Source organism: Tinamus guttatus, unplaced genomic scaffold (assembly GCF_059628265.1).
Source record: "Tinamus guttatus ecotype Peru unplaced genomic scaffold, ASM5962826v1 Tinamus_guttatus_pri_ptg000307l, whole genome shotgun sequence".
NCBI classification, from domain to species: Eukaryota; Metazoa; Chordata; class Aves; order Tinamiformes; family Tinamidae; genus Tinamus; species Tinamus guttatus.
Window position 1 is genome coordinate 2,006,221 of NW_028288841.1, and position 11,248 is coordinate 2,017,468.

At 72.9% G+C, this 11,248-nt stretch overlaps 1 protein-coding gene and 1 pseudogene across 1 annotated transcript; both read left to right on the forward strand.

Annotated features, from left to right (window-relative positions):
* The first annotated feature begins 2,741 nt into the window (after positions 1–2,741).
* On the forward strand, positions 2,742–8,011 carry SLC6A8 (solute carrier family 6 member 8). Its single transcript, XM_088528222.1, has 13 exons — positions 2,742–2,929; positions 3,441–3,572; positions 4,705–4,966; positions 5,051–5,183; positions 5,438–5,572; positions 5,651–5,754; positions 5,829–5,953; positions 6,028–6,140; positions 6,206–6,343; positions 6,669–6,771; positions 6,849–6,949; positions 7,628–7,798; positions 7,878–8,011. The coding sequence occupies exons 1-13, from the start codon at positions 2,842–2,844 to the stop codon at positions 8,007–8,009; spliced, it is 1,737 nt and encodes a 578-aa protein (XP_088384348.1). The 5' UTR covers positions 2,742–2,841; the 3' UTR covers positions 8,010–8,011.
* Positions 8,012–9,244: 1,233 nt separating this feature from the next.
* Positions 9,245–10,772, forward strand: LOC148594038 (epidermal differentiation-specific protein pseudogene; annotated as a pseudogene).
* The last annotated feature ends 476 nt before the right edge of the window (positions 10,773–11,248 follow it).

Below are 11,248 nucleotides of genomic sequence, written 5' to 3' on the forward strand. Positions count from 1 at the left end.
CTTGCCGGGACGGTGCCACGGCAGCGGCGCTGGCGCCGGGGTGCCCAACTGCGCCCGGCGCCTGTTTCCACGCGGCTCCCGGGAAACGGGGGCAGAGCGGCCGGGACGCCGCGGGGGGCTGGCACCGCTCCTGCTGCCGCCGCCTCCCGTCCCTGCGCGCGCTGCGGTGTCGGCAGGGGAGCCTTGTGCCGTGCGGGGCTGGCGCGGGTACCGGTGTGCGTCCCGTGTGCTCCCAGTGCGCCCCGGTCTGCGGCTGCGCGTCCCGGGGAGCCGCCGCTGCGCCCAGGGCAAACCGGGGCTCCCTGCAACTGGCCACGGGGGAGCCTCCCCCAGCTCTGCGGGGGCACCCGGGGCCCGGACCCCCCTCCGTGCCCTCCTGCCTCCCCTAGGACCCCCGGCCTCTTGGTGCGGCCCTGCCCCGCTGTGCCCCGTGCGGATTCCCCCTCTCCCGGGGGAGCAGCGGGAGGCCGCAGGGAAGAGCTCCGGGGTGCTCCCCCGAGCGGGGCCTGGCGCGGTGCCGCTCTCGGCACCCTGGCGTGGCTGTGACTAAAGCCAGCTCTGCCACGGCGTCCCTGTCGCGTGGGGTGCAAAGTGCGCGGGGCCGGCGCCCGAGGCTGCTGCCGCCTTTCCCCACGCCGCCGTGGGCCCCCCTGCCCCACGGCGGGGCCGGGCGCACCCTGCGCCACCGCAGGCGCCACCTCGCTGGCACCGGCACCGCGGGGCCCCGTGGGGCCAGGGTGGCAGCTCCCCGGCAGGGGCGGCGTCCCCGTCCCTGCGCGCGGGGCCGCGGCGGTGGCAGCGGCGGCGCCGCCCGCGCTGACATTGAGACGTGCTGCCCTTGGCGCGCGGCGGCGACGCTGCTCCCGCCTGTTTGGGTTGGCGAGGTGACTTCAGAGCCCTGTGACTTCCTCTCGCGCTCTGATGCTGTCCTGCCCTTGGCCGCCTCAGGAAGGATGCGGGATGGGAAGGGACAAAGCAGGGGAGCTCCCGGCTTTCCGGAGGGGCTCGGGACCCCCGGCGGGGGCCGCGGCAGCAGCGGGACGGCAGCGCCGCGGCACCGTCCTCGCCGGCAGCGCCGCGCTGCCGAGGCGGCCGCCCTGGAACAGTCGCCCCATTGTGCGCCCGCCCGGGGCTCGGTGGCCTCCTGGGCTCGCCCACGGCGCGGGCCTCGTGCCGCTGAGTCAGCTCGCGGCGCCTCCGCGCTGACCTCCGCTCCGGCTGGCGCCGGGACCCGGGCTTAGCGCCGCGGCGTGTGCTGGCCTGCCCGGTGTCCGGCGGTGCCGGCGCCGCCGCCGCGCGCCCTCCCCTGCTGGAAATCCCCCCCCAGGGCCTCCTGCGTGAGCCGGGGGCTGCGCGCGGAGCCGCTCTGCTCCGGGGCCCCCCGCTCACGCTCGGCACCTTCTGCTTGCAGGGACTCGCCCCGGTGCCGTTCGGATCCGGCCTGGTGCCCGACGCAGCCCCGGCGCTGGCCCCGGAGGGGCTCCCCGAGCGCTTCGCCAGCCCCGCCGAGCGCCCAGCGCCCTCCTACAGCAGCATGGAAGAAGTGGACTAGGGCGTCGCGGGCGCCGGCGCGGCCGGGCGGGCACCGGGGAGGAGGGCGGGCGCGGGCAGGGGTCGGGTTTGGTCCTGCTCTCATTAAACTTTGCTGAACTCCGCTCGTCTCGCTGCTGCGTGGGGGGCCGCGCAGTCCCGGTGTCCCCTGCCGCGGGGTGTCCCTAGGGCGCAGCCTCGCTGCACCGTGACCTGCTGTCCCCCCGCCGTGTCCCCTGGTGCCACCCGGCTCCCTTGCTGGCCGCCCCGTGCGCGGTGACCCCGGTGCCGCCCTCGCTGCCGGGTGTCCCCGGTGCCCCCCGGCTGTCCCCTCCCTCCCGCGGTCCCCGCTGTCCCCGGGGTTTCGTTGTGCACCCCCCGCCCGGCCCCCCGGGGCGTTCGGCTGCGCCCGGCCGGAGGGTTGTGCCCCCCCCCCCCCCCCCGTTGGAGGGTTCCCCGGTGCCCCCCCCGCGCGCTCCGCCGCCGGCCCCGCCCCCGCGCCCGGTGCCGGGACTGCAAGTCCCGTCAAGCCGCGGGCGGGCGGCGCGGCCAATGGAGCGCGGGGGGCGGCGCGGGCCGGCGCTGCCTCCGCCGCCGCCCGGTGCCGCGGCGCAGAGAGCCCCGGAGCGGCCGCGCGGCGCCGGCCCCGCAGCCCGGCTCTGAGCCGCCCCCCGGCCCGGCCCGGCCCGGCCCGGCCCGCCGCCCTCAATGAGGTTCTTCCGACTCACCTTCAAGTGCTTCGTGGATTGCTTCTGAGCGCGGGCCCGGCGCCGCCCCCGCCCCGGCCGCCCCACTCCGGCCCGGCCCGGCCCGGTCCGGCCCGCCGCCCCGCGCCATGGCCCCCGTCCCCGCCGCCCCGGCCGCCGAGCAGCCGCCCGCCGCCCCGCGCCGCGACGCCCCCGCCCCGCCGGGCTCCGGTAAGCGCGGCGGGAGGGGGGGGGGGGTGCAGCACCGGGGCGGGGGGGTTGAGGGGGGGGCGCGTAACGACGCGGCGGGGGCGCCCACGGCCACGCGTGACCCCCCCCCCCACCGTGGGCGCCGCGGCGCGGGGTGAGTCACCGCTCTGCATTGTGACGTCACGCCGCCAAGCTGCCTTCTGACGTCACAGCAACCCCCTCCCCACGCGTGTCGCCCCGTTGCCCTCCCTCCGCGCGGCGGGTGACAGCGCGTGTCCCGGCAGGCGGCCGCGGGGAGGCGGAGGGCGCCGAGCCGCCCGCGGCGGGCGAGGAGCGGGCCGTGACCGCGCCGCTCGTGGGGCCGCCCGGCGCCCCCAAGGCGCCCGCCCCCGAGCGGGAGACCTGGACCCGGCAGATGGACTTCATCATGTCGTGCGTGGGCTTCGCCGTGGGGCTGGGCAACGTCTGGCGCTTCCCCTACCTGTGCTACAAGAACGGCGGAGGTGAGCCCCGCGGCGCCGGGTGGGGGGCTGCCCCACGGCGCGGAGGAGCAGCCCGCAGGGTGCCCCGTGGCGTCCCGCAGTGCTCCCCGTGGCATGGGGGGCCGCCCCACGGTGCAGAGCGGGGGCACGTGGAGGGACCCACAGTGCCCATTACAGCATGGGGGGCTGCCCCACAGCACGCACGAGCACCCTACAGTGTGCCCCATGGCACGGGAGGCTGCCCCATAGCACACCCGCCCCCCCCCCCCCCCCCATGGGGCCACCCTCCATCCTGCCCCACGGCGCCCATCCAGGTGCGGGGCCGATGCCGCCCTCCCCGGCCGGGGCTCCGCAGTCGCCGTGGGGCGCGATGCAGCTGCGCGCCCCCCACCACCTGCCCGCGGTGACCTACATCTGCGCGCGCGGAGGGGGAGTGCGCGGAGCCGCGCTCGCCATTCGCTGCCGCGCGCCGGGGCGGCGCGGGGGGGCCCGGGGCCGCCGCCGGCCACTCAACCCGTCCCGCTCCCCGCAGGCGTCTTCCTCATCCCCTACCTGCTCATCGTCTTCGTGGGCGGCATCCCCGTCTTCTTCCTGGAGGTGGCCCTGGGGCAGTTCATGAAGCAGGGCGGCATCGGCGCCTGGAACATCGCCCCTCTCTTCAAGGGTAACGCGGGCCCGGCGCCGCGCCGGCTCCCGCGCCGCGACTGCCGCCCGTGCCCTGCGCGGGGCTCCCCGGGGCTCCCTGCGCCCTGACCACGGCCGCTGGCTCCCTGCCCGCAGCTGGCAGCGCCCTGGCCCTGGCTGGGGCTCCCTGCCCGCGGCTGGCAGCGCCGTGCGCCCGGCCTGGAGCTTCCTGCTCTCTGCTTGGAGCTGCCGGTGCCCTGCGCCCTGCCTGGGGCTTCCTGCTCCTTCGAGGAGCTGCCAGCCCCGTGCCTGGAGCTTCCTGCTCCCTTCCTGGAGCTGCCGGTGCCACGCACCCTGCCTGGGGGTTCCTGCTCCCTGTCTGGGGCTGGCAGCGCCATGTGCCCTGCCTGGGGGTCCCTGCTCCTTCGTGGAGCCGCCAGCCCCGTGCCTGGGGGTTCCTGCTCCTTTACCGGGGCTGGCAGTGCCCTGTGCCTTGTCTGGGGCTTCCTGCTCCCTTCCTGGAGCTGCCAGTGCCCTGCGCCCTGCCTGGTGGTTCCTGCTTCTGTCTGGAGCTGCCAGCCCCATGCCTGGGGCTTCCTGCTCCTTTACTGGGGCTGGCAGTGCCCTGTGCCTTGTCTGGGGCTTCCTGCTCCCTTCCTGGAGCTGCCAGCCCCATGCCTGGGGATTCCTGCTCCTGCCTGGAGCTGGCAGCGCCCTGCCCGGGCTCCCTGCACGGTGCCGGCAGCGCCCAACGCTCTGCCCGGGCTCCCTGCGCCGTGCGCATCTCAGTGCCCTCTGCCCGGGGCTGACACGTCCTGCCCGCGCCCTGCCAGCTCCCTGCGCGCGCCCGGCGCCTCCGCCCCTGCCCCGCACCCTGCCCCGCTCCCGTCACCCGCCGGCTCCCTGCGTCCTGCCCGTGCCCATCCCGGCACCTGTGGGGACCCCCAGCGTCCTTCCCGCTATCCCCTGTGTCCTGCCCCGTCCCTGCCAGCTCCCACATCCCCCCCGTCCCCACCAGCTCCCTGTGTCCCACCCCATTCCCGGCAGCTCCGCATATCACATCTCCTGCCCACATCCTGCCACAGGCTGCCCCCGTCCTGCCCGTCGCCGGCGGCTCCGCGTCGCGGGTTGGGCTGGGCGCTGCTCCAAGCTCCGCTCTCCCCGCGTGCCAGGTCTGGGCTTGGCCTCGATGGTGATCGTCTTCTTCTGCAACTCCTACTACATCATGATCCTGGTGTGGGGGCTCTTCTACCTGGTGCACTCGCTGACGGACACGCTGCCCTGGGCCACGTGCGGCCACGCATGGAACACGGAGCAGTGCGCCGAGTTCTTCCACCTGGAGCTGTGCTACAACGCCAGCGCCAACGCCAGCGCCTTCAACGTCAGCTGTGCCGACATGGCCAACAAGCGCTCGCCCGTCATTGAGTTTTGGGAGTGAGTGCGGGGCGGCGCGGGCGCAGCAGCGGGGCCCGTGGGGCTGCCCCATGCTCAGCGCCGCCCCGCTCTGCCCCCCGGCAGGAACAAAGTGCTGCGGCTCTCGGGAGACCTCAGTGAGCCGGGAGAGATGAACTGGCAGATGATCCTCTGCTTGGTCACCACCTGGGTCGTCGTCTACTTCTGCATCTGGAAGGGCGTCAAGTCTACCGGGAAGGTAACGCGGGGCGGCCGCGTCTCTCCTCGCCCGCGGCGTGCCCGGCGTTGGTGGCGTGCCCGGGCGGTCACGTTGCGGCTGCCAACGCGGGAGCACTCAACGATGCTCCCAGCCACCGTGGTGCGTGCGGGACCTCCAGCCCCACGTCTGCCGAGGAGGCGTCACCAGCAGCCCTGGCCGTCCACGAGCCGTGGCCCCGCTGGGACGTCAGCGCCTCGGACACAGGGGTCTGAGCGGCGCCCGCCCCTCCGCAGATCGTCTACTTCACGGCGCTCTTCCCCTACGTGGTCCTCATCCTGCTGCTGGTGCACGGCGTGACGCTGCCCGGGGCGCTGGGCGGCATCGTCTACTACCTGAAACCCGACTGGTCCAAGCTGGCCGAGGCGCAGGTGAGGGCGGAGGGGACGAGGACGCCGCCCCGGGACGCTGCCCCCGGCGCCCTCCCCGACGCTCTCCCTGCGCCCCAGGTCTGGATCGATGCCGGCACCCAGATCTTCTTCTCCTACGCCATCGGGCTGGGCGCCCTGACCGCGCTGGGCAGCTACAACCGCTTCCACAACAACTGCTACAGGTAGAGCACCGCGGCCCCGCGCCGCTCTCCGTGCCCGCGGCCCCGGCGCCCCGCTGACTCGCTGCCGCCCGCAGGGACGCCTACATCCTGGCCGTGATCAACAGCTCCACCAGCTTCTTCGCCGGCTTCGTCGTCTTCTCCGTGCTGGGCTTCATGGCTTCGGAGCAAGGCGTGGATATCTCCAAGGTGGCCGAGTCCGGTGAGTGCCGGCCGGTGAGGCGACGGGCTCCGCAGGTGGCCGCGCCGGCACCGCTGAGCCCGCTCTCCCCGCAGGCCCGGGGTTGGCCTTCATCGCCTACCCCAAGGCCGTGACGCTGATGCCCCTGTCCCCGCTGTGGGCCACGCTCTTCTTCTTCATGCTCCTCGTGCTGGGACTTGACAGCCAGGTAGGGCGGCGGGGAGGGGACCGGGGGTGGCGCGAGCTCCCGCTGAGCCCCGCTCTGTGCCGCAGTTTGTCGGTGTGGAGGGCTTCATCACGGGCATCCTGGACCTCTTCCCCCAGCCGGGGGCCGGCTCGCTGCGCCGGGAGCTCACCGCCGCGCTCTGCTGCCTCGTGTGCTTCCTCATCGACCTCTCCATGGTGACACAGGTGAGGACGCGGCAGCGGCGCAGCCTGCCTGGCCCTGTGCTGTCCCCTCGAGTGTCCCCTGCGTGGGGGGGAGCTCCCCAAGGATGGACACAGCACGGCCATGGGTGCTGTGTGGGTCACTCGTGCCGTGTGAGTCACCTATGGAAACTTGGTGGCTCATTCGTGCCACAAGGGTCACCAATGCCATCTACACCGGTGCTGTGTGGGTTGGCCCATGCCGCATGGAGTGCCCCCGCCAAGCGGGTCACTGCATGGGGTGCCATGCACGTCCCATGGGTCGCCCGTGCCCCACGGGGCCGCACCGACGCGCAGCGCCGTCCCGCAGGGCGGCATGTACGTGTTCCAGCTCTTCGATAACTACTCGGCCAGCGGCATCACGCTGCTGTGGCAGGCGTTCTGGGAGTGCGTCGTCATCGCCTGGGTCTACGGTGAGGCCGCTGTCACCGGCGCAGGGAGGGGGACACGGGCGCCCCGCGGGGCCCTGCTGACGCCCCTGCGCCCACAGGTGCCGACCGCTTCATGGACGACGTGGCCCGCATGATCGGCTACCGGCCGCTGCCCTACATGAAGTGGTGCTGGGCCGTGGTGACGCCGCTGGTGTGCATGGTGAGCGGGGCCCACACGCGTGTGCGCCCGTGTGGGCTCCGTGGGCAGCGGGCTCCCCCCCGTGGCCGCATGGGACATGGCAGGACGCGGCACCGGGCGCCACGGGGAGACACACGTGTCCGGGCTGCGGGGAGACGTGTTCTGGGGCCACGTGTGTGGGGGACCCTGGGGAGCCCCATGTGTGTCAGGACACCGGGGCGGACGCCTGACACGTGTCGGGGTGTAGTGGGCCACGTTCATGTTGGTACCCCAAGGACTCACGTGTGTGTCGGGACACCAGGGAGCCACCTGCGTGTCGGGGCCGTGGGGAGCCACGTGGTGTTGGGGCTGTGGGAAGCCCCACACACGATGGGACCCTGGAGAGCCACATACGTTGGGGTCCATGTGAGCCACGTGTGTGTTGGGACCCCAGGGTGACAAATGTGTCCTGGGGCTCTGCAGGGTCCATGCACATGCCAGGCCCAGGGGAGCTACACGATGGACCTTGGGGGCCTTGGGTTTAGCGGGGTGACACCCATGAGCTTGGGGCCTGGGGAGCTGCATTTTTGGGGTCTATAGAGCCACACGTGTGTTGGGATCCTACAGAAGCCCCGTGCGTGTTGGGGTCGTGGGGAACCACCCGTGTTCGGGACGCTGGGGAGCTACACGCGGCGCGCGCTCACCGCCTCTGCCGCGCAGGGCATCTTCGTGTTCCACGTGGTGAACTACAAGCCGCTGACGTACAACAAGACGTACGTGTACCCGTGGTGGGGCGACGCCATCGGCTGGGTGCTGGCGCTCTCCTCCATGCTCTGCATCCCCTGCACCGTCCTCTACAAGCTCCTGCGCTGCAAAGGCTCCTTGCGCGAGGTGAGCCCCGCGCCGCGGCGGCGCGCGCCCGGCCTCGGGGCCGCCCCGCGCTGACGCCCCGCGCGCCGTGTCCCCGCAGCGCTGGCAGCTGCTGACCACGCCGATCTGGGGCCACCACCACCTGGAGTACCTGACGCCCGAGGCCGAGGCCAAGCTGCTGGCCCCGGAGCCGCCCAAGGAGAAGGCGACGCTCTTCGAGACTGTGATCTGAGCGCCGCCGGGGGGGTCGCGCCGCTGCCGCCCGCCATAGCAATAATGCCAGCACCGCCTCCCACTGCCGCCGCCACCGCTCGCGGCGGCCGCCCGGGCCAGCGCCCCGGCACGGGGCACCGGGCTCCGTCCCGGCCCCGGCTCCGTCCGTCCGTGTGTCCGTCCGTCCATCCGCCGGCGCCCCGCGGCGGCCGGGCCGCGCCTCGCTCACTAACCGCTTCCCGTAGCGTTTGTCTGGTGTAACCCCGACCGCCCCGACATCTGGCAATAAATTGGGAGACCCTGGCACACCCCGGGCTCTGCAGGTCGGAACGGGGTGTCCGGCGTGACGGATACGGAGCGGCCCGGGCGCAGGGCTGGGGCTGGGGCTGCCTCTTCAGCGTGGGGCAGCGGATCTGGGGGGCCCCATTGCCCACCCCAGGGGTGGATGGACCACAGCAATGCACCGAGGGTGATCCGGTCTGGAAGGGAGTGGTGGGATAGCGGGGCCCCCATTCCCCTCTCCTGGTCACACTGTGCCCATGGCTGGTGTTTGGGGGACCCCACGCTGCCGGGCTCGGCGCCGGCCGGGGCGGCACTTCTACCCAACAGCGCTCAGGATCTTGGCTACCACTCAGGTCCAGCCAGGAGTTACTTGACCCAGGCCGGGGCTCCTTGTCCCCTTGCTGCCATCCAGCAGCTACAGGCTGGGGATGAGGTGTCGGATCCAGACATGGGCTGGCCCAGGCGGGGGGGCCGCGTTGTGCCACGCCGGATCACGGCACGCTCGTCATGCTGTGTCACGGGGCAGCGTTGCAACACGCTGTGACGGGGGGCTGTGTGTCATGCGTGTGATGCCACGTCGGGGGGCTCGGCTGGGCCGTGCCACGTTGTGGCGCTGCATTGCGCGGGGGGCTGCACCTTGCCATGGGGCTGTGCCGTGCTGGGGGGCCGCGCCGTGCACCCACAGCACCCCCAGGACCTTCCCCATCGTCCTCCTGCTGTACCCCGTCACCCCGCGGGGCGAGCCCGCCGGTCCTGCCCCGCCGGCGCGGTGTCGTAATTAGCGCAGGCAGGGCGGAAGCGCTAATTGGCGGTGACTCGTCGTGCTGGAGTGCCATGCCCGGGCAAGGCAGGACTTTCCGGCAGGGCTGGTCCCCGGGGCCGCCCGCGTCCCGGCCCACGGCGGGGCCGGATAAGAGCGCCGGCGAGGCGGCCCGGAGCGGCGCGGCGGGGGCCGCGGTGGGGCATCGCCGCCATGAACCGCATCACGGTGTACGAGCGCGCCGACTTCGAGGGGCTGAGCCGCGAGTTCAGCTGCGACGTGCCCGACCTGCACGAGCTGGACTTCGGCGACTGCATCGCCTCGCTCAAGGTGCTGGGGCAGCCCTGGGTCGCCTACACGGGCGCCAAGTACGAGGGGGAGGCGCACGTCTTCGAGGAGGGCGAGCACGCGGCCGTGGAGCGGCCCCGCAGCTTCTCCTCGCTGCGCCTCGTGCTGCACGACCTGGCCGAGCCGCAGATCACCCTCTACGAGCGGCCCGGCTTCCAGGGCGCCCGCAAGGTGGTCACCGAGGAGACCAACCTGGCCTACGGCTACTTCAACGACCGCGTGGCCTCGCACGAGGTGCAGCGCGGGGTCTGGCAGCTCTACCAGCACCCCGGCGGCGGCGGGCGGCGCTGCCTGGCGTGGCCCGGCGAGCGCCTGGCGCGCTACGAGCCCGAGCTGCAGGGGCGGCTCTCGCACCTGCGGCCGCTGCGGCCGGGGCGGCCGCTCGTGTCGGCGCGGCTGCTCTGGGAGCAGCGGCGCGTGGAGGACGAGCGCGAGGTGCTGGTGGACGAGGTGGTGGCGGTGAACGAGACGGGCCGCGAGCAGGCGCTGGCGGCCAGCAGCGCGCGCGAGTACAGCACGGCGCTCTGGCAGAGCTTCCGCTTCAGCAACGCCACGAGCCTCAAGGCCGGGCTCTCCTTCACGCTGGCCGTGGAGGCCGCCAACGTGTTCACGGTGCAGAAGGGGCGCAGCGAGAGCAGCACGCGGCGCGAGCGCGTGGCCGTGCAGCTGCCCGCCGCCGTGCCGCCCCGCACCGTGCTCAGCGTGCACGTGCTGCGCCGCGAGGTGACGTTCTCCGTCCCCGTGCTGCTCACCATCACGCAGAACGAGACCGTCCGCACCGAGATGGGCGAGTACCGCAGCGTCTCGGGCACACACGTCTGCGCACGCTACAGCGTGAAGCCCCTGCCGGAGCCGGGGACGCAGCAGGCGCCCGCTATGGGGGACAAGGAGGCCGAGGGGACGCATCAGGAATCTGCTACGGGGGACAAGGAGGCCAAGGGGACACATCAGGAATCTGCTGAGGGGGACAAGGAGGCTGAGGGGACACATCAGGAATCCGCTACGGGGGACAAGGAGGCCAAGGAGACGCATCAGGTCCCTGATGTCGGGGTCAAGGAGGCCAAGGGGACACAGAAGGCACCCGCTTCGGAGGGCAAGGAGGCCGAGGGGACACATCAGGAATCCACTGAAGGGGGCAAGGAGGACAAGGGGAGCCATCAGGCGCCTGACACAGGGGACAAGGAGGCCAAGGGCACCCAGCAGGCACCTGCCGTGGGGCACCAGGAGACTCGAGACACTCAGGCAGCTCCTACTGCGGGGGACAAGGAGGCCAAGGGGAGCCAGCAGTCACCCAACACAGGGGACAAGGAGGCTCAGGACACCCAGGCAGCGCCTGCTGGGGGGGACAAGGAGACCACGGGGACAGAAAAGGCTGCGAGGACGGTGCAGTAACATGAGTGCCCAATGGGGCTGAGCCCCTCTGGACTTGCTGGGCCCCCTGTCTGGCCGCTGCCGCTGCTGCCAGTGGCTCCAATAAACGTCTCCGGTAGCCGCCTGCCTGCTGCGCCTGGGGTGGGATGGGGCGCAGGGGGTGTCCCCGCAGGAGGGTCCCCTCGCCCGGGTCCCCTGCCCGGGCTGTTGCTGGGGAGGCCGAGGTGGAAACAGCAGGGCTGGGGAGACATGAATGGGGGGACAGGGCTGGGGAGGACATGGGGGTTGACGTGGTGTCTGGTAGGGACACAAAGAAAGAGATAGGGGCATGGGTGTCCGGTGGGGACATATGGGACAAGGTGAAGGACATGAATGGGGGGCACATGGGACAGGGGGCAGGACACAGAGCCCAGTGCAGATATGGTGGGGACATGGTGTGGGATATGGGACATGGCAGGGAAAGCGGGACACGGAGGAGGAAGGGGGGACATGGGATA